The 20,381-nt window shown below is 44.0% G+C and overlaps 2 protein-coding genes across 5 annotated transcripts; one reads left to right on the forward strand and one right to left on the reverse strand.

Moving 5' to 3' along the window:
* Positions 1–7,454: 7,454 nt before the first annotated feature.
* Positions 7,455–15,828, reverse strand: spns3 (SPNS lysolipid transporter 3, sphingosine-1-phosphate (putative)). 4 transcript variants are annotated; one of them, XM_062485136.1, is made up of 15 exons: positions 15,785–15,828; positions 14,755–14,883; positions 13,289–13,535; positions 13,133–13,198; positions 12,235–12,371; positions 11,874–12,025; positions 11,403–11,469; positions 10,985–11,127; positions 10,485–10,637; positions 9,940–10,129; positions 9,746–9,811; positions 9,548–9,646; positions 9,232–9,403; positions 8,254–8,310; positions 7,455–7,980 (listed from the first exon to the last, which is right to left on the reverse strand). In XM_062485136.1, exons 3-15 carry the CDS (start codon positions 13,509–13,511, stop codon positions 7,949–7,951), a joined length of 1,557 nt encoding a protein of 518 aa, XP_062341120.1. In that variant the 5' UTR covers positions 13,512–13,535; positions 14,755–14,883; positions 15,785–15,828; the 3' UTR covers positions 7,455–7,948. The 4 variants fall into 4 exon arrangements, with proteins under 4 accessions (XP_062341120.1, XP_062341121.1, XP_062341119.1 ...); XM_062485137.1 differs by lacking the exon at positions 15,785–15,828 and having other exon boundaries at positions 13,289–13,530; positions 14,755–14,909; XM_062485135.1 differs by lacking the exon at positions 15,785–15,828 and having other exon boundaries at positions 14,755–14,908.
* On the forward strand, positions 15,790–20,281 carry ube2g1a (ubiquitin-conjugating enzyme E2G 1a (UBC7 homolog, yeast)). The gene is made up of 6 exons (XM_062485139.1): positions 15,790–16,001; positions 17,991–18,093; positions 18,203–18,300; positions 18,399–18,577; positions 18,692–18,812; positions 18,997–20,281. Exons 1-5 carry the CDS (start codon positions 15,956–15,958, stop codon positions 18,776–18,778), a joined length of 513 nt encoding a protein of 170 aa, XP_062341123.1. The 5' UTR covers positions 15,790–15,955; the 3' UTR covers positions 18,779–18,812; positions 18,997–20,281.
* Positions 20,282–20,381: the final 100 nt, after the last annotated feature.

The following is a 20,381-nucleotide window of genomic DNA, read 5'->3' on the forward strand; positions in this document are numbered from 1 at the left end:
ATACAGAGAATAATTTCAATGTAAAAGGAGTTTCCAATCAGACTCACTTTATTTGTCTTGTGACACAAAATACTTTCAGGCTGAGTAAGGTAGCTACTGACACATCTTTGATTTGTTTATTAGTGAGAATCCAACATTTCAACCAATACCTGGTTGTGTATGTTAATCAGGCTACGTGTTGTATAACCTGTAGTCATTAATGCCCTCACTATCATTTACAAATGTCCCACTCACAATTACCTTATTAATATTCTTAATATGGGTGTAATTCATATTGCGTATTGATTTTTTGGCGTCTGTGGCCTGACAAAGCAGTTATCAGGAGCATTGTGTTAATGTGCTGCGTCATAGATAAGACTGGGGAGGATCCGCGCCCATGGGTGGTCAGGGCTAATGAGCGTTCTTAAGGGTTATAGTCCAGCATCTGGCATTATCATGGAGGAAATCCTTTTTTCCATTCAATTTGTAGAATGTTGTGATAAGACCAAGAGCTAGCTGACAGGCATTCTCAGGGAAGGGGACAGTGAGACAAACAGTTTGAGGACATCATTTTTGTGACTTTGTCACAGAAAAATGTTTCATTCGACCTCATTAGCACAGGAATCTTGTTTAATGTCTTAATATATTATTTACTGAATCATCATGTAGTGCAATAACAAGGAATTCCTGGAATACAGTTGCATCTATATCCTGGTGGCATTGTCTGATATAAAACACAAATGACTGTCCTTGAGAGAAAATCAATACAGTGACATATGAGCAAGAAAAAAATGAATACCAACACCAATTCGCATAGTAAAAAAAATAAATGTGGTTGCCTTGGAGACTGTTCTGTGTTCTCAAGGGCATCTTGGACATCTCTGACGTGGAGATTCTGAAAAGTAAATCACACATCCCCTTACATGGAGCCTGGTTTCAACTTGCAACATAGAGCATAGCAGCACTTCTAAAAGCGAGTGCAGCTCGATCAAAGACAGAGACAAAGAGAGAATGCTGCCACAGCTCCTCTATCAAAGAAAGAGAGAAACCGAGAAAGAAAGACACGGAGAGGAGGGGAAGGGAGGGGGGCAGGAAGGGAGGGGGGCACAGTCGAAGCTGTGTTTTGCCTCTGCAGGCTTTAGCGTGCTGTAGCCCATGCTGTTGGGAGAAAGTGGGCCCTTTAAAACAACAGCCCCCATTGATGCCAGCCTCAGTAAGGAGGGCTGGAGTACACTGGTCCCCTAACACAGGCCTGAACACAGGACCAGACCACAGCTGTATGCTTACACAGGGAGAAACTGGGAGGGAGAGCTGTGTGGAGACTGAATGTTAGTGTTCCTCTATGTGAGACTGACCTTCCGTAGCAACACTTGTGTGATGTTAGATGAGTCATTTGATGTTATGGTCAGAAGCTTGTGAATTAAAAGCATAGTCCCTCATCAAACAAAGAATATATGTCAGCCACAAATTCAGAAGTTGAATATGAACAAAGTGGATTTTCATGAAGGAGAGGTGCAGTACTGCTTGGATGTTCAGGATGATGTCATCCGTGCCCACGGTGACCACCATATGAAAGATCAGTGGGCGTGCAGAGGGGGGCGTTCCCAACAAGCACAGTACAAATGTAGCTGGATCTCAAAAGAGCCAAAAGAGGATAAGAGCCAACAGGCTTTTGTTCAACCGAGGAACTGTGTTTTAATGACTGTGTAAAAGAACGACCCAGTTGAATTTGTGCGCGCGCTGTTGAGATGAAATGGAACGAACATGAAACATATCGCTTCGAAATATCCTCTAGATCTTTCCTGTATAACATGTAAATGAGGTATGCGAGGGGAAGAGTCTGGAGCGTGAGGATGAGAGTCCTGGCGTCCGTATGGGATGGGTTAGGGAGTCTTGTTGGCTCTGCTCGCAGGTCTTTGGCCGCAGGTCTGAGGATGTCATAGGGTTGAGGGGCTGAATGGGCTCTGACTCAGCTGAACCGCTCTGCGCGGAAGAGATGGTGTGGAGGGACAGAGGATGGGGCTGAACCAAACCTGGGGCCACACTTGGAAGGCTCAGGGGTCCCCTGGAGCAAGTTGTGGTGTTTGCCACTCTGTCTCTCTCTTTATCCTCCTCAGATAAATGATGTCTCTCTCTCCCCCCTCTCTCTCTCTCTCTCTCTCTCTCTCTCTCTCTCTCTCTCTCTCTCTCTCGTGTTTGACATGCTGGTCATGTCTCTGGGTTCCTGTGTGCTTTTTTCCATGGTACAGGGCCTCTCTCTCTCCTCTCTCCCTGAGGCAGTTCTGTGCTGTGGGGCTTGGAGCCGTGGAGCTGCTGCTGCAGCCTTCCTTCCTGTGCCCGTCCACGGCCAAGCCCCCTGTGCAGGATGGGAGATAAAGCCCTAATCGCAGGGCCCCGGCGTCTGCCACTCGATAAGAGAGGCTCCCTTTAACAACACGAGGTTCACGCCGAAGTTTAAATCCCCCTTAACACGTGCGTCCATATCATCAGCTGTGAAGAGCAACTTACTGTAATTTATGTCACTCTATACGTTGCTGGGGAAATGATGAATTCCACCGCATCCTCCCGCGTTTGTTGAGGAACCAACACGTCATGGTCAAACACGTTGGCATTTAGCATTCGGTGAAGATGAATAAGAACTCTAGTCCCACATTTCTAACTGTGTTATTCTGTTGCCGTTTTCCTCAATGTATATGTTTTTGTCAAATGTTTTGGTCAAATTTTGTACGGTGCAAGAACTTGGAAAGAGCTGTGGCATCCTCGTCCCCAGCTGGTCTGGGCTGCCTCTGTACAGTGCAGCTCCTGACTGGGAGAGAATAGACGGACTTACTCACACTTCCTGAGCTGTAGTGTGACCAATCAGCAGGACGTCTGGCCTGTGCATTGTTCTCGGTGGAGCAGAGGCCATATGGACTTCTAAGACTGCTCACTTCCACAGTCCAAAACATTCCAGCTTCGGGTCACACTTATCTGGTCCCTGTTCCACAAAAACAGGCTCCCTCTTTTCCAGGTTCCTGTTTAAAACGAACACAGCTCAATCTCGGGTCAATTGTTTTCAGGCTTGTTTCGACCGAGATAACTGGTCGAACTGTCACGTTGTGTGTGTTTGATTACTGTGGCCCAGGAAGGTTATCCTCTACTGTCAGTCTTCTCAAGGTCCTGGGCCTGGTCGTGTTTACAGCTCTGAGCTTTCTTCTTTGCTCCTGGTGCACATTAGTCACTAGTGTGACCCCCATAAAGTCACGATGAAGCAATGTTACATGATATATTATATCATATCGTACATTCTGGACTCGGCCCCCTATTCACTACCACCGATTGAACGCTAAACATTCTTCACTGTGCTATTTACAGAAGAGGAGAGTACAGTATTTGTCCCATTTCCATCCTGGGCCTCGTCTTCCATTCATGTTAATGGTGGCACTGACGCAATAGGCAGCCAGTGATGCGACTAACTGGACCGATTTCACACAGCCCAGCGAGTAGTATGATTGTGGAAGATCTCACTCAGTAGTTTACAGGTCAAACCACACGACCTTCGCCTGCTGGATGTCTCATTGCAGGCCTATTCCAACAGCCTGACTGTATACAGTCACTCCGTTTCCTGAGGACGATGAGGTGGACTTAACACAGGAGGGAAAGGAGGAACTAGATTGTCCCTTCAGCCTCTAGGATTGAACCTGGTGTACATTCTGAGTAACTGTTGACTATCAGCCAAGCAGGAAACCCGACTCACTTGTCTAGCGACATGGTTGTATCTGTTATCTACAGCACATGTCTGAGACTGTGTGGCTCAGCCTTCAGAACATGCCCCACCAGGGCGTCTGCATCCTCCTACACACAGACATGGGCAGCCGGACCCAGGGAAGTCTGGGCTGCAGGCTGTCTGGAGGGTGGGACCTGCCACCGCTGACCTCTGGTAGCCCCTGTGACCCACTGACCTTTCCTGCTGTATTCTGGGGTGTGGAGTCCATGCTGTATCTGACTGTGGGGCTCAGTTGACCTCAATACCTTACCATGCTTACTGATGGTGGCTCATTCACGCAGTATGCTGAATGGTGTGGTCACAGCCAATGCTAAAACAAAAACGTATTCTCCTGTATGGTCTGGGAAGAAGATTTTTAATCGGGTGAGCAATCTATTACATAGCCAAATGAAGATGTCTGTAAATAAACAAGTGTTTTCTGAAGCCTTTCACCCTCTATCTAAGACACAGACTAACACAGACATCCAGGCTCAGTGACAACTAGACTCACACCAGACAGACTTTGTCAGCAGTGTGTGGCCAGCGGAGAACAGCTGAGAGTTTGGTTGGATCTGAGCTGACGTCTCCCTTCCTCAGGAGTCTCATCTGGGGCCTGTGCAGCTCGGCTACGGGGCTGCTGGAGAGGCTGGCGCTAAATATAGTCTGCCTCTTTTATCTCCCTATTTAATTATTTATCCGACAGCTCTATCAGAGTTGGACTCTTGGTCTCGGGTCATTGGTCTCAGATAGTCTGTCTGGCTGCTCATCCACATTTAGCTTCAGCCCCAGCTCAGCTGTGCTCCTCCACCTCCTCACAGACAGGGGGTGTAGTATCGCTGTCAGAGCTGGTGGGAGGCTTCAGCGGAGCCGGTGGATGAGAAGTGGTATCCAAGTGTAGACGCAGTCTGTTTCACCACTCTGTGTGGAAGTGTTGTGGGGAAGTGGGATGTCTGTCCTCGCACAGCAGGGCTTTCTGAGGAGTACTAGGCGCAGGGCAGAGCTCTGGGTAGACGTATTTGGGTTGAGGTGGACCTGAGTTTCAGTACCATGGATACCAGATTGCTGTTTGTGGCATGGTAGTCTTTATATAAGACATAATTACCTTGCTGTCTATGTGAACTGACCAGTCACTGTCACTTTCATTCACAGTGGCCAACAGGCTGCCGGAACAGGAATGCTAAATACATACAAGCACAAAGCACACATGTCATTATAGGAAAAACCACGGCCTTGGCTACTTTCCCTCATGCTACATTTACTCTCCTTAAACCCAGTGAGATTGCTGTGGGAGAATGTTGTCTTGATCTGCATGGCACAGCCTTGTATCAATGTAGCAAACAGTGCTACAGGATCGGTGAAAATGCTTTTTCTAAACGGTTTGCCCCTTCAACCCACATCACAATACTTCTGCTTTTCAACAGCTTTTATTCACTTTCACAGTGAGAAAGAAGGATCTCTAGTCTTATTTGGATTTCCTGCCACATTATTATAGCATAATCAGCATGTTTGCACTCAAACAAAGACAAAAGAACACATGTATTCAACCATTTTTGTACAAACAAACGTCAATTTCATTCGTGTTCATTCAAGTTCTTTCAATTTGACCTTTTTTCAATCCCTTAAAAGTACTTCCCTTTTGCTTAAATTAAAAGACTGTGTTCTCCTGAATACTGCCACTGAAAAGCTATTGCAGTAAAAAACCCAAGCTGAAACACGCTGAAACTCATAAAGGCTCCCAGGATTCTAGGAAAGGTCTAGTATGATGTAATTGTGTGAAGGAAGATCCCAGAAGTGGGTGTGCAAGGATCAATACATGATATACTCAACCTAGTGGGTGGGGAGGGGTGGGGGTCTGTATGATGTCACTTCATGTTGAGCAGCTGGAGATAAGGAGATAAGTAGGGGAGTGCAACTTTACATCCCCAATAGCATCAGACATTGTCTTATCATTCAGCACCTTTCGAATGAGCCAAGGCTGGTTAAGATGGCCGAAACGTTGTCACATTTCAGTGCAACTCAACGCCAAACTAACGTAAACAAAATTACTAAACTAGTGTATTAACTACTGTAAAGTGTATGTGCGCATTTGTGTGTGTGTTTGTGCACGTACTGTCCAATGTCCATGTGTACATATTTCAGTGGCCAACAGAGTGTTTTGTATGGTCAACGCATCACTGTGGAATGTGCCCTATTCCTGAGTAAACATGGACCATATCCGCCCCCCCCCCCCTCGCCCCGACTCCTGGGTCTTTCCATTGATCGCCCCTGCAAATTTATTAGCCATTGTGACAGCTTCCTGTACAGCCAGGGCCAACAGAGGAAACCAAGAAGTATGGAGATAAAGTCCTAAGAAATGAGGTACACAATACCTATTGTGTTTTAATTGCAGTACCTTGGTACCTCTGGAATGTTTTTCACATAGCTCCTGTGTGCGTGTGTGCGTGTGTGTGTGTGTGTGTGTGCGTGGGCTTACTATTGCACGTACATACCTACATATGCCAAACTACCATGGAACTGGGGTCACGGCATGACGTCTGGAAAACGACAAGCTCATTGTTAACTAGTGGTAGAAAACAACAATAGGAAGAACCAGTATTTACACCAAGTAGCATTGCGGAATAACAGTTTTAAGGGGGTGAGGAAACTGACAACAGGCTTGTGCGGTATAGAAGCAGTTTCAGATCTCCAAAACCAAAATATTTCCCCTCATCAGTCAAGGCATAACTGCACACTCAACATTGTTGCTCTGGAAACATACCCCCATAGCCTTTTCTCTTTGGCGTTCCTTTATGTTCCATATACAATGAATGCTACTCATGTAGCATGAGTGGCCTTGCATTTGAGCCTACCTCCTGCCAGGACATTGACCTTTGACCTTGCCCTGGGGTCAGCCCTGCTCCTGCATGATGAGGACATGTGATGACATGCCAATGTCCGTCCCGGCCGGGTGACATCAGACACCTCCACAGCAGCTGGCAGGACAGCTTTGTCTTTGATTGACAGGTCCCTGTCACTTCACAGCGTGCAAACCTGAATCATGTCTCTCCGGCTGGGATACCTCTCGTGCTGGTCGGTGAGAACACAGGCCTGCCCCCAGGTAAGGAATGTTGGAGCCCACATACAGGTTCTCGGAACCCAGCACAGGGCAACTACTAATGGCTGAGCTTCGGGGTCCAATGGCTGTCACAAATAAACACTCATGGAACTGGGAACATGATTGCGGTGTGGTGATAAGTCATCGTGTCAGCTGTACAGCGTGTCTCTTCTACCAACATTTCACAAGTGGATGTGTGACAGTGTGAAGGAGCACAGACAATAGGCCCGACAGTTATATCCGTATCCGGATACAGGGAATGTCACGAACATGTCCCAGTTGCTGCTTCCATCCTGGGCTGTCAGAGGAGATCTGAGCGGAGCCATGAGAAGGTTAGGATCTGCATGATCGTCATGGAAGGAGAAGTATCATCCCTATTGTTAGTAGATTTCTAATTACCTCTATCAGGTATGCTTATTAGTCGAATTATAAAAGGCCATCCAATTTATTACTGGCACTGCCCAAAACACAGAGGCACATTAAAAGCCCATTAGGTTTGCATGTGGCCAGCATATTGTCGTGACAGATGATGAATGTGCTTAATATACAGTCAAAACCTGCGAGCTTCACTAATGGTAAACGATCGTGAGCCTGTGTAGCAATATAACAGCCTGGCAATACTGGTTAAATAATGAGACAGTGACATCTAGTGGAGTGTTTATAAATTGCACAAGTTTTCACGTGCGCTCACAGTGTACAAAAAGAACAACGATACATCAAGACACGTATGCCATTGCATATTTACATCAAATAACACTTCACATTACAAATACAATACTAATAAACGTACATTCACAATAAATAGCAATAACTGAGCTGCATATCCCTAACCATGACAGGAGAAGGAAGTCCCAGGTGAGGTGGCGGGACACACACACACACACACTCCCTGGTGGAGGTGGAGGAGAAGCCTCCTTCTCAGGCACAAGTGTGTGTGTGTTTGAGCCCCAGGCCCAGTCCTCATTAGCAGACAGCAGGTGCTGGCTGGGACGTTGGGGGAGCCTGGGGGTCAGGCTGCAGCTCGCTACTAAACAGCTGGCTAGGCACATCCACAAATCACCCCTGGGCGTTGGATGGGATGTTGGATGTGTGACGTTTGATGGGATGTTGGAAGTTTGATGTGATGTGTTTTAAGGTATGTTGGATGTGGGATGGGATGTTTCTGTGGAGGGCACGGTTCAGATTAGCCAGGAGGGAACACCAGTGGACCCTCACAGAAGGATACATCAAAACCTATTACAAAAGTACAAAATCATATGTTGCTGTTGAAAGTTAAACAGAATATCACGTTTACAGTTCAAACAGCTTACAATTGACATCTTTGGGGGCTGCAATCTGCATTTTTTGTCATGTTGCAAAATAGGCTGGACAGTTCTGTTGTCCAACAGAGTATCATCCTCAGGAACACAATGTTATCCACAGACCTCAGACTGACCTTCTAACTCTAGGCTTGAGTGGATCTTAGAGTTGAGGGTGTCAGAAGGAGGCTGTCCTAAAACACACACAGGAAGAGGATTGTTTCAAGTTTCAGGTTTATCGCTATTTGTAGCAAGTACAGGTATATTGCAATGTTTTGGTCCTGCTACTCTTGACAGTTTCCTAGCGGACTTTCAAAACCTAGAATAATGTACATCTAAACCTATAATAATCACTTTCAAATAGAATAAAAGCGTTAGATAAATGTAGACGGTAAATGTAACGAAGCAGACAGACATGTGCGATTTTCAGTGCAGGCAAATGTGCTGCAGGGTCAAAGAGCTGATGTAGAAGCTTCTCATGTGAAAGGAACCTGCTCTTATCAGCTGACGAGCCATCGCTATAATGGCCATGTTGGTTTCTGCTTCCTGCTACACTGATACACCGAAAGTCGCTGACTGGGGAGGATGTGGTCGTCTCAGATACAAACTCTCAAGACAATGTTGTCTCCCTTTATCCGCGAGGCATTTCCCTGTTTTCTGTCTGATTCTTGCTAACCTGATTAGGCACGTGTTATGGGGAACACGCCCGGGCATGGAGGAGATCTATAGGACCTGTCGTGGGACAGCGTCTGGGGGGAGAGCTTCATCTGATAGGACGGGTGGTGCGTTCGCTCAGAGCAGGAGAGGGGACACAAAGAGGCCATTGTCCAGTGACGGCCTTGAGCAAGCGTCACGCTGCGGACAGCACGGCGTGACTCTCCCCAGCCCCAGCGCTCGCACAGAACACACCGAGGCCTCTCTGCACAGTGGCCCAGTCCCACAGGCGGCACACACGCACACACGCGCACACACCAATCAGTAACGTCGCATTTTCAGCATTCCTCTCTGTCGCCTCGGACTCCCACAAGCCCTAAAAGCAGCGCTGCCAGACACAGAGCATTCTCATTCTCATTCCCCCCCCCCCCCCCCCCCCCCACGGTGACGGTTGTCGTTACCTGAAGTCAGCAGCTGGGCATCCTTCCTGTCCTGTGCGATGTAGAGGGCAGTCATGAGGAAGAACAGCCCCCCCAGAACCCCCATGAAGGGGCAGAGCAGCAAGCTGTACTCCAGGCTCCTGAAGCTCCACGCGTCAGAGGCAGGGTCGTAAGTGCTCAGGGCGTCTGAGACCTAACAGGATAAGATGTGTGTGGTCACGGACTTACATAAGCACATAAGACATAAAATAGGGGGGGGGGGGGGGGGGGGGATCCATGCTTTGATTCAACAGTGAGAACTGTATATCATCTATCGCTTCATGCCTACGAGGCTTACCACGCCTATCAGGTATGGACTCCCTGCATCTCCTAGAAGGTGAAGGACGACAATCTGAAGCGCTTCAGCTGTGGCTCTCTTGGTTGGCACGACGACATACTGAAAAACACGAGCATTACAGGAGCGGGCGAGCAGCAAGTAGGTGACTCCAAACCACACCAGGAATACACTGTACACCTGGAGGAGAACCACACTCACCAACAAGATGTCAGCCAGGATAGGCCAGTTCAGAGATATAAGAGTCCCCCCAATGCCAATGAACACCTGAAAGTAACAATATGTTTACCGGCATCCTCTGCCTTCCCTGTTCTAATTGGACATCTAGACACAGCATCATTGGTTGATGAGCTGTAATTGGTGGATATTAGTAAGGGCAGGAGCTGGGATCTTACATAAGTGGCTGGAATGCTTGTGGGCGCTAGTATGATGGCTGTGAAGAGACAGGGGGCGGAGCTGAGCATGCCCACTGCGCAGATAATCGGGTCAATGTTGGGCACCTTGTCCCTCAGCTTCCTGGAGAGGGTGGAGCCCAGGGTCACCCCGAGAATCCCTGTCACCACCGTCACGGCACCAAAGATGTAACTGCACACGATTCAAACTCAGTTTGCTGACAACACACAATCCAGGGATATCAAAAGCAATTTTGCTGCACTGCACAATGCAGTATTGTCATTGATATGATGTTTACGCATCGTAGTAAATATGTTCTTATTGTTATTGTTCACCGTGCCTGGTTGAGATGTGGTTGCTTTGCGCTGCGGTAATTAACTACAAATCTTGTATTTACAAATACAAATACATTTAGAGCTATGCATTTCTGAACCTTGATATTTTGCTGTCCTTTCTATAAGCAGTAATTGATGACAAATGAATGGAAAATGTCATGTGATATAAGCAGGAGACATGGAATTTAAGGGGGGGGAGAGCCGGGCTGTACCTGTCAGAGGTGTCGCAGGGTTCCGTGGTGCAGGGGGGTCGGATCCCCTGAGACACCTGAGCTCTGGAGAGGAAGGTGGGAGTCCAGAAGGCCAGGGCCCCCGTCAGAAAGGCCATGGCTGTCACTCCCAGAGAGGACCACACATAACTCTTACTGGAAACAGACATGACAATATGCATTTGTATACAAAACTGTTAAAGCATGCGAATTATCAGTCACCTGCATGTGATAAAATAGCCACTCGTTTGGACAGATATGCTAATATATACTGCTAATGTTGGCAAACAAGATCCTACATGCTTTCCATTGCCTTTATGCAATGCATAATTTTCAGTGTGTACTGGTATGGAACACTACACGCAAGACACTGTAAAAACTACAAATGTTCATTTTCATTTTTCCTTCACGTGCTTTCCGTTTGAGCTAGAACATGTAAACAGATGGCATCACATGACTTAGAAACATAAATGAATGAAAGAAGTCATCCTGTTCTCGGTTACTTTTTCAAAAGGTACTTGATATCCTCCATGTAGGGGCTGTGGGCTTCCGGGCTCTCTCCGTGGGCATCTGCTCCCCCTCTGGGGGGGTTGGGACACAGGACTACCAGCAGCACGAGCCCAAGGGAGCCCAAGATGGGGACCAGCTGCCAAAGTAAACACGAGTGGTCATCTCCAGCCAGCGGCTTGCTGGCCGACAACATCACCAGTCAGCCCTAAGGGATTTAGACAGCCCCTCTATACTGTACATAACACATTTAGAGTTTGAATGAAGTTAGGACCAGGACAGCCAGAGCACTTGTGGGATCAACAGCATGTAGCGAGTAGGGTTTAGAGGGGTTTATAAAGCAGGTGCTGAGAAGAAGTGTGTGACAAACTGAAAGTGTGTGAATTGAAATGGTTCCATGAGTGGGACTCTTACCCGAAGGGCCCATCGCCAGTCCCCTGTAGCGCTCGTAACGGAGGATCCTATTATGTATCCAAGACCACTGAAACACATGACATCAATAACAAATTAACTAGTTATCATGCTGACCACAATCATATTTACCCCTCCTTTATCTTATACCCATTGAGGCCTTTTTGTTTTGGGAAGTCCAGATCACATGAATAGTGGTGCCATACGCTGTCTGCCAGGTGATTTTGTCTTTAGGGTGTTTTACACCAGCCTTGGCAGGGTTAAACCATTGTGAAATATTGTTTGGGAGGCCAAAGTAAATGCGTGATTAAACGACAACCTCTATTTTTAGGATACATTGTTTTTAAGGTACATTAAAACAACTAGAGAGAGGTGACAAGATTCTACTTGGCCATGAAGAAAGTGCAAGAGATTGCTAGACACAGGGTAAAAAAAAAAGAGCCAGTGTTGAGATGAAGCGGACCGGAACCTAACCTTCCAACAGGGATGAAAATGTAGAAAGCCGAGATCATCAAGGTCCTCTTGGTGCCAGAGAATAGGTCCCCTATTATGGTGGGGGCGATGGTGGAGTAGCCTGCCTCTCCTGTGCCAACTAGTGCTCTCAGAAACACCAACAACCAGAACTGCTGCAAGCATCCAGCAACACAAGTTTCAGGTTAAAGACATGTGTTTAAGGGGCTACACCATGTGAGATCACATCTTCTTTCAAATGATATTCTTTCTCTCATTAGTACACAACACTTCTCATGATGAAGATACTGTATGATCTCTTAAAAGAATCGAAACATCCAACTGCAGATAGTTGAGTTCAGTTTTATTCCAACATTTAATTTACCGACTCAGAGACGAAAGAGCTGCCCAAGGCAGTCATAAGCCACACAATCAGTGCACCAATCATGATGAACTTCCTGTTGTATCGGTCACCAAGGTAGCCAAAGATAGGAGCCAAGAATATGAAACTGAAGATGAAAACTGTAAAAAAAGATGTAGATATCATGACAATTTTGCTTCCTCTCTACACCCCCATGTGATTCTCCGTAATGGTAAGAAATTCATAGAGCACATCATTTCCTCATGAAGCTATTCAGGGCTGATTACTGTACCTACTGAATTGACTAAGTGATTTTTCGTACAATAGCAACAGGAAACGATTGCTTTGTTTGTTGCAGGCACTGGCTTCCTTGAGCATAGCACTGTGCCTACACGACATTACGGCTCAGTGACTATGAGCGTGGGAGATTATCTGTCACAGAGGCTAATTAGGATTAATTTGGAGCATCAGTGTGACATGCACTCAACGGAACTTGTCATGCAATCTACTATGCGAGAATGTAATCAGCAGAATCGAATGCTAAATTCACTTAAAAACAATAAATTCACGTAAAAACAATAAGGCATAACTGACTAACGATACAGTCATGGGATATGCTGCTCACCCTCATCTAAGGTAAATTACGTCTGTTTCATGTTCTATGAGAGGGTCTATCACATGAGGATCTCTACTTCAGATTTGACAATGGTTGTGTGTGTTTACATTTACATTTAGTCATTTAGCAGACGCTCTTATCCAGAGCGACTTACAGTAAGTACAGGGAGTGAAGTGCCTTTCCCAAGGACACAACGTCATTTTGCACAGCCAAGAATCGAACCGGCAACCTTCTGATTAATAGCCCGACTCCCTAACCGCTCAGCCATCTGACCCCCATGTTTATGACATGCACAGTGTACAATACCTGTCTGTAACAGTCCAGATGTACTGTCATTGATATCAAAGAATTTCTGGATGTTCAGAAGGACTCCTTTGAGAAAAATAAAGAAGCGTTGGTCAAGAAATCCAAAGGCAGCATTCATGTGTGACAAATTGTTTGCGTTGAGGTGCGGAGTCTCACCTGCGATTGTGTATCGATCGATGTAGTTGATTAAGTTCACATAGCAGAGAACAGCCACTGCAATGTAGGAGTGCTTTGGTGAGATCCCCCTGCTCTCCACAAGGGGGGCTTCAGGTATTGGGGGGTCAGAAATGGAGCCATAGCGAGGACCGGACGTTGATCTTAAACTCAGACAGGTTGTCTTCCCATCCTGGCGAGACATTACTGGTCCAGTTGTCTCCATTGAAATAATCTCTGTCTTACTACGCTTAAAACAGGAAGTATTGGTGAATGTTGTCAGTCTTTGAGAGTTGCAGATAAGTAATTACCATATGGATGGGTCCTCTCCTACCCAGAGATAACCAGTCAGTAAGTTACGTGACTGATGCTCTGCACATAAACAGGCAACTTACAATGGAAGAAAACAATGAGGATGTAAACAAATCTAACAAATCAGATGTCTTGGTTTCTTCTTCCACTGTCTGACCAAGATGATGATATGCGCTTTCCTGATCTGATTGTTCCAGCTCTGGTGTAAATAAGCCAAGTAATAGTTCAAGGTCCAGAACTAAATCCAAATCACTTCAGATCCTTTACCTAGCATATTTTCACAAACTCCACCAAGTTTATTGTAATGCACAATCATTTTATTGTACTCTAAATCAGACTTGTATATTTGCTCCCTGAGCCTATGGTGTAACCTACTTGTTTAAGGAAAACACATTTTGGAAATCCCCCTTTGACACAGGCTCATTAGTCAATCTCTCTTTCCAACTCTATTTCTCTGCAACGTAGTTGTCATTCTATTGCCAATATATGTCTTCTGCAATCTTCCAGTTTATGTTTCAACACAAGAAAGCCTGTTTTCATCATCGTTGATGAAACATATTAGGAAACATTGCAGAAACAGGCCCGACCCCACAGGATTCCTTTGCAACAGTATGGAATTGAATCAGTAAACAATTGAACCAATTAAAAGACGTTGGGCAATTGCGTCAAGAGGTCAGAGTTATTTATGGTTAACATGGTTGATTTAGAGTCATACGTTCACTTCTTGGAATAATCAAATACAAAGCCGCAACAATGGGGATCTGATAAACCTACACACTGGGAATATCGTAAACCTACACAGTGGGAATCATCTGAGCTGAATGACGGTTTATTTACAGTCAATGTCAACGTTTTGGCTGTGTCCTGCTTTATTCTTAATTGGTAGAAGGAGCACACATACATCTATTAGCAATATCTACCAGCAGTGAATCTCACAAAAAAAATTTTTTAAATGATTATTATTATAATGATTTCATCAACGTCAACCTTAAATGTATACAGCCTCAAAGAATGTGAAGATCTCTGAAATACACACCTTAGAAACACTGCAATTAATACAAATGTTAAGATTTGGGAGTTATGTTTGTTTCACACACAAAGCATTGGTCATGGTGAACTATAGTCTCAAGTTTGCAAAGTAATCTGAGGGTACATACTGGTTCCTTAGGTCTTGATTTTGAGATCAGCTTATTCCATCATATTTGTGGTTTTGAGTTGGTGACTTCCAGTCTGTCTGATGCTTTGCTGAGAGGAAGTAGAGATCTTCCCCAGGCTCTTATACGCTGCTGGGATATTAAGTTAGCAAATTGTCCAGCCCTCTCTGGGATGGTCATATGGTTTTACACAGATGCTCACTGTGATGCAATGTTGAAAACAAGCCAATAGCCATTCCCAAACTGTCATCGCTATCTTCCTGGTCACAGAATGTCCACACTTTCAACCCAATGTTCAGACCTAGTAGTCTCAAACACATTGTTACCTTGAGCCAAACTAATGTTAATCTTGAAGTACAAGCAGTAACTAATCAACTACAAAAGCACATTGTCCAGAATGCTTGTTGAATTGTCTAGAATGGATGGAGGGCATCATGGAATCTTATCTGCTCCCTTATTGTCAGTTTTTGCCATTTTCTCTTCACTTCATGGTGAACCAAATATAACACAGTAACGTTTTCTAAATTCAAGAACTGAGTCTATAAGAAGATAGGCTAACTTAATTATGTTGCGAGTAGAAAAAATCGCCATACACAGCTCTACCTACTGGCCAATTGAAAAATGCACAATAATATACCTTGCATTATTATATCATTCATTTAAGGCTATGTCATTTTCTATTCACTTCATGGTGAACAAAAAAATTAACAGTAACGTATTTCTAAATGTAAGAGTATGCCAAACTGTTCCGACAATTATCATTTGATATAAGAGAAGTCATTCTAACAAATCAACTTCACACCACATTGCACGTTCTTTGGTCCTGAGCAATAGCCTACTGGCGAATTTCAAGTTCATACAATGCCCGTTTCTCGAGATAATAGAGCCATAGACTCACAGACAGACAGAGATTCCTGCCTTTATAGTTAGATTAGATAGCAGTACAATAGCATTGTGAACCTCTCATTCTGTCTCTCTTTCAAAACACAAACACTACACACACTTTTTTTCATAGAACTCTGTTGGTGCTGACCTCACGCGGCTTTCCTCTGGTCGCAGTGCGCAGGTGCCACCAAAATCAGAATGAGAATGTTGAGCAAAACGAACTAGAAGGGAGCACACATAGATTGACGTTATTTATTGAACAAACAGTCAAATATTGAAATATTAACGTACGTTGCTAAAGGATCAAATTAGTTCAACCATGACGGAGCCTCAGTCAGCGCTGTTACTTAGAAGACAGCTAGCAGGTAATATGTTACTGGTGGTGGCTAACGTGCGCTAACTCTTTAGCTAGCTAGCTCATTAGCCTCACTAGCCAACAGGCCGAAAGTGGATGCAAACTAGCGTAGCTAGTTAGCTAACTTTAGCCTAGCTGCTAGAGCGTAGGTTCAACCGAAGCTAACGCTACAAAGCCAACGTGGATCAGTCTAGTCACTGGATTGAAAGTCTGAAACAATGGACAACACACTTTTTGACAGGCACATGTTAGTGATTTACAATATTGTCTATTAAATCGTGTGTATTTAGTGCTAAGTTATATTGAAATAATTGATTTAATGCGAATTGGTACATATGGAACGTCTTGTGAATGTCGTTGCCAGCTTGATAACAATAAGCGTAGTTAGCTACGCAAGTGCTATCACTTCCAGTGAATATAGTCGAATACACGTTCCACATTGTGCGACCTAGCTTTTCTTACTACCTTGATAGCTAACTAGCTACCTTTTCACAGGCGATGCTAGCTGGGTAGCCATCTAGTTTTAGTGTCACTCGAGTATTTGGCCGTTTCATTTCTACGATTTGCTTTGAAACTGGCTACATCTAGCTACGTGTGGTGGTATTTGTTGTGGATTGGGTAACTAACGATGAAGTTGTATTATTCAAACGAATGTTGGCTAGTTAATCAGACACACATTAACTAGTGGCTAGTCATTTAGCTACACAGCTAGCTAAAATGGTGGCGTACCAAAGGGAGGTTAAATGATGCCTATGGCAGATTGTTTGGTTCGCTTCTCTTTTGTTTGGTCTATTTTTACGGCTAAAACTATTTAGCTTGCTGGATAAGGGTACTGTACGCCTTTTAGCTCTCATTTAGCAGTCACGTCAAGCCCAATAGCTAACTAGATTTATCAGCTGGTCTTCAGTGCATATTGGTCAACAAATGCAATGCCAGACCTTTCTCGTTAACATTTACCCTCACTAAACCGATAGCTAAAAGTGACACTAAAAGATTCCACACTCTTGTAATTATCTATACACATAACTTAGATACAGTAGCAGTTTTTTACTTGATACCATTGCTTTCTTTGTTCAAAGAGCAGAGGAGAATATAAACTGAGAAGGCATAGCTTGTCTCCTAATAGGCAATTGCCAGGTACTGATTCATATATTTTTAATCTACCCAACTCAGTTTTTATTGTAGGCATACACTTCTGACAAATGACCAAGCTAGTCTCCTGCAGTGTGATGTAGATACATGCCCAAGTTCTTTTGGTGACAATCCATGTGGTGGTAGCAGCTGTTCACTGTAGTCACTGCAGGACTCTAGAGAGTGTTGTGCAATGTAATGAGATGAGGTATTTACACCAACTTCGGACACCTCTTACTTGCTGACCTGCCCAGTATAGTGACCCCATGGCACAGTAAGAGTGACTCAGTCATTATGAAATCCAATCATAGTCAACTTAGTCATTACCATAAGTGTGTATCCAAATTGCTGTTTATTAGTAGCATATTGATAAGTTTACTACTTTAAAGTTGAATTTGGCCAGATCAAGTTAAAGTTACCAGGAGTAACAGGCTTAAAAACATGAAAGAAATCTGTCAATGCACCTTGCTTGCACATGTAATCTGTGATTTTACAGTCTTCCAATATCCTAGACAAAATTGTGCCCTAATACAAGGCTACTCATGTTTGGTATTATAGTGCATAAGCACAGTCTCAAATTTGTTTCACTCGTGTTTTAGTTGATTTCACAGGAACACATTTGTTCTGATCCTCAACTGTCCCAGTGGCCTGGAGAATTGCACAAAACAGCACATAGGCTCAAGTAGGATTACATCATTAAAGGGTCAATAGATTTATAGGCCAATACCTTAAGAAGTGAACATGCCAACAATAATAGCAAAGTAATAGCAAGCAGGTCATGCCAATTAGGCAAGATTATCAGTGAGACAAGAAACACAGTATGCTGTTGTGAAGTAAATATGTAAGATACCTTTTCTCCTGTTTCCAGAGCTGAATAAAAACCCAGTGGAGGGATTCTCAGCAGGCCTGATAGACGATAATGACCTCTACAGATGGGAAGTCTTAATCATCGGCCCCCCAGATACATTATAGTAAGTGTGACAGTTTGGTTGCTGTTGTAGGGCATGGATATGACATTGCTTATTTGGCTATCACAGTAATTCACACAACTACTGATGATTTCACTCTGTATGTTTACAGCGAAGGTGGTGTGTTTAAAGCCCATCTTACATTTCCCAAAGATTACCCCCTCAGGCCACCTAAAATGAAATTTATCACCGATATATGGCACCCAAATGGTAAGTGGAAGTGTAGTGCAATAATACATTTTTCTTAAGGTGTTATCAAAAAATACACATAATGAAATCGATTTTTTCTTTTGCCATCTTGTTTCTAGTGGACAAGAACGGTGATGTATGTATTTCTATTTTGCACGAGCCCGGGGAGGATAAGTATGGCTATGAGAAGCCAGAGGAGCGCTGGCTGCCCATCCACACGGTGGAAACCATCATGATTAGTGTCATCTCCATGCTGGCAGACCCAAATGGGGACTCGCCCGCCAACGTGGATGCTGCGGTAAGACTCGCGTCACCTAATCCACATCTATCACCTGATGATCGTTGCCCTGAAGATGGATCGAGATATGGTAGACTGAAAATGCATCCCTTGTATCCCTGTTTCTGTGTACAGAAAGAATGGAGGGAAGACAGACATGGCGAATTCAAAAGGAAAGTTGCCCGATGTGTAAGAAAGAGCCAAGAGACTGCCTTTGAGTGACATCATCAAGCGACATCTAGCTTTTTTTTTCAGGGTAAGTGTACTGGACTTTTTGTACTTATCTTTTTACAAGGCCTGGGTCTTGTGATATTTTTATTTTTTAGAGTTCTTGACTTTGTAGTGCTGTTTTATGGTCTGGTGAAAAGGTTTTGCCACCACACTGGGTTGTATTGATTGATTGCTGCAGTATCTTCATATCATTTTCCTGTCTTCCGCAGGTCTCCAATTGAGAAACAACGTGGCACTGTTTCCTGCACTCTACCACCCTATTGCCAGGCTCGTCATCATCGACTTTGGCAAAAATAGGCTGGCTACAATAGGCTGCAATAGAACATAACTGCTATTACAGAAGCTGACAGACAAACTCCAAGCAAGTGCCAACTCGAAAACCACAAAAGATGATAAAGCATTTTTTGAAGTCTATGAACTGCTACAACCTTCAGGAAGATATTGTAAAGACCTGTATATAGCACAGACAAAACCTGATAATATATAAACTGTTCCTATCCATCTAGCAAGTCACTTAGTACCAAATAAATAGTGCTTGTGTAGTTAGAATTTGAATCCTGTAAATTCTTGAAGTCTTAGTCCACTTTCCCTTGAGCATCCACTCTAGTATGCATTAGTTCTGTTACAGGTTATGACAGGAGGGCATGTAGAAGGCTGAACAGTTAGATTGTGATGTTACATGATTCCACTATTGGAAAGATGCATCAATTCAAGAATGAACAGTGTCACATGTTTATGGTGTTTTTTTGGGGGGGTCATTGGGCAGCATCATAATACACATAGCATGCTTGGGTTCCATCTCACTCTCAGCACTGCAGGTAAAGTCAGCATTGAACTAGGATGTATGTGTGTGTGTATGTTTTTGTTAAGGTTTGCAACAGGCTAAATAGCCTTTGAAAAAGGGACATACCAATTGTCATGCATGAATTGTTTTTAATTTGTATTTTTTCAAAAGTGCCTCCTATAAATTGCTTGGTAATTGCACCCTACATTGAAGAGTTAGTGTCAGAAAAGTTGTGCAACACAACATGCACTTGTGTGAAGTATTTTTTCAAACCTTTTCACAAGGATGATGTGTGATTAGAACAATTTGGTGTAGCAATAACTTTCCCCAGATTGTGAACTGTCTTATTTTTTAGTTTGGGTTGAAATAGGGTCTGTTTTTCCAATATTCACCTTGTGGAAGATTATTTTAGCAGGGCTTGTTTTTTGTGTGGTATCTTAAGTAGGAATTGTGCATGCTTTAATGTTTTGTGAAGTTTGTTTCAAGTTTTTGGCTTAAGTATGAGTGTGTGCGTGCAAGTGTGTTTGTGTGTGCCCCTTTTTCCTCACCCACTCCCCATCAACTATTTGCTTTATTTTATTCTGGCTCACTGATGGTGTACTGCAGTTTACTTGCCTAATGTACAAAGACAAAATACTGATGTATATTTTTCATGTTATAAAATTGTCACCTGTAGTGAGTTCTTCTAAAATATGATTTTCTTTTTTCAATATTTGTGGGGTTTTCATTCATATAGATTGAAGTAAAGAAAACATTTCATGTGAAACAGATCATTCACATTCCCCATGCTGTCAGGTAAGCATGGCACTG

The sequence above is a fragment of the Osmerus eperlanus genome, chromosome 19 (genome assembly GCF_963692335.1).
Source record: "Osmerus eperlanus chromosome 19, fOsmEpe2.1, whole genome shotgun sequence".
In the NCBI taxonomy this organism is placed as follows: domain Eukaryota; kingdom Metazoa; phylum Chordata; class Actinopteri; order Osmeriformes; family Osmeridae; genus Osmerus; species Osmerus eperlanus.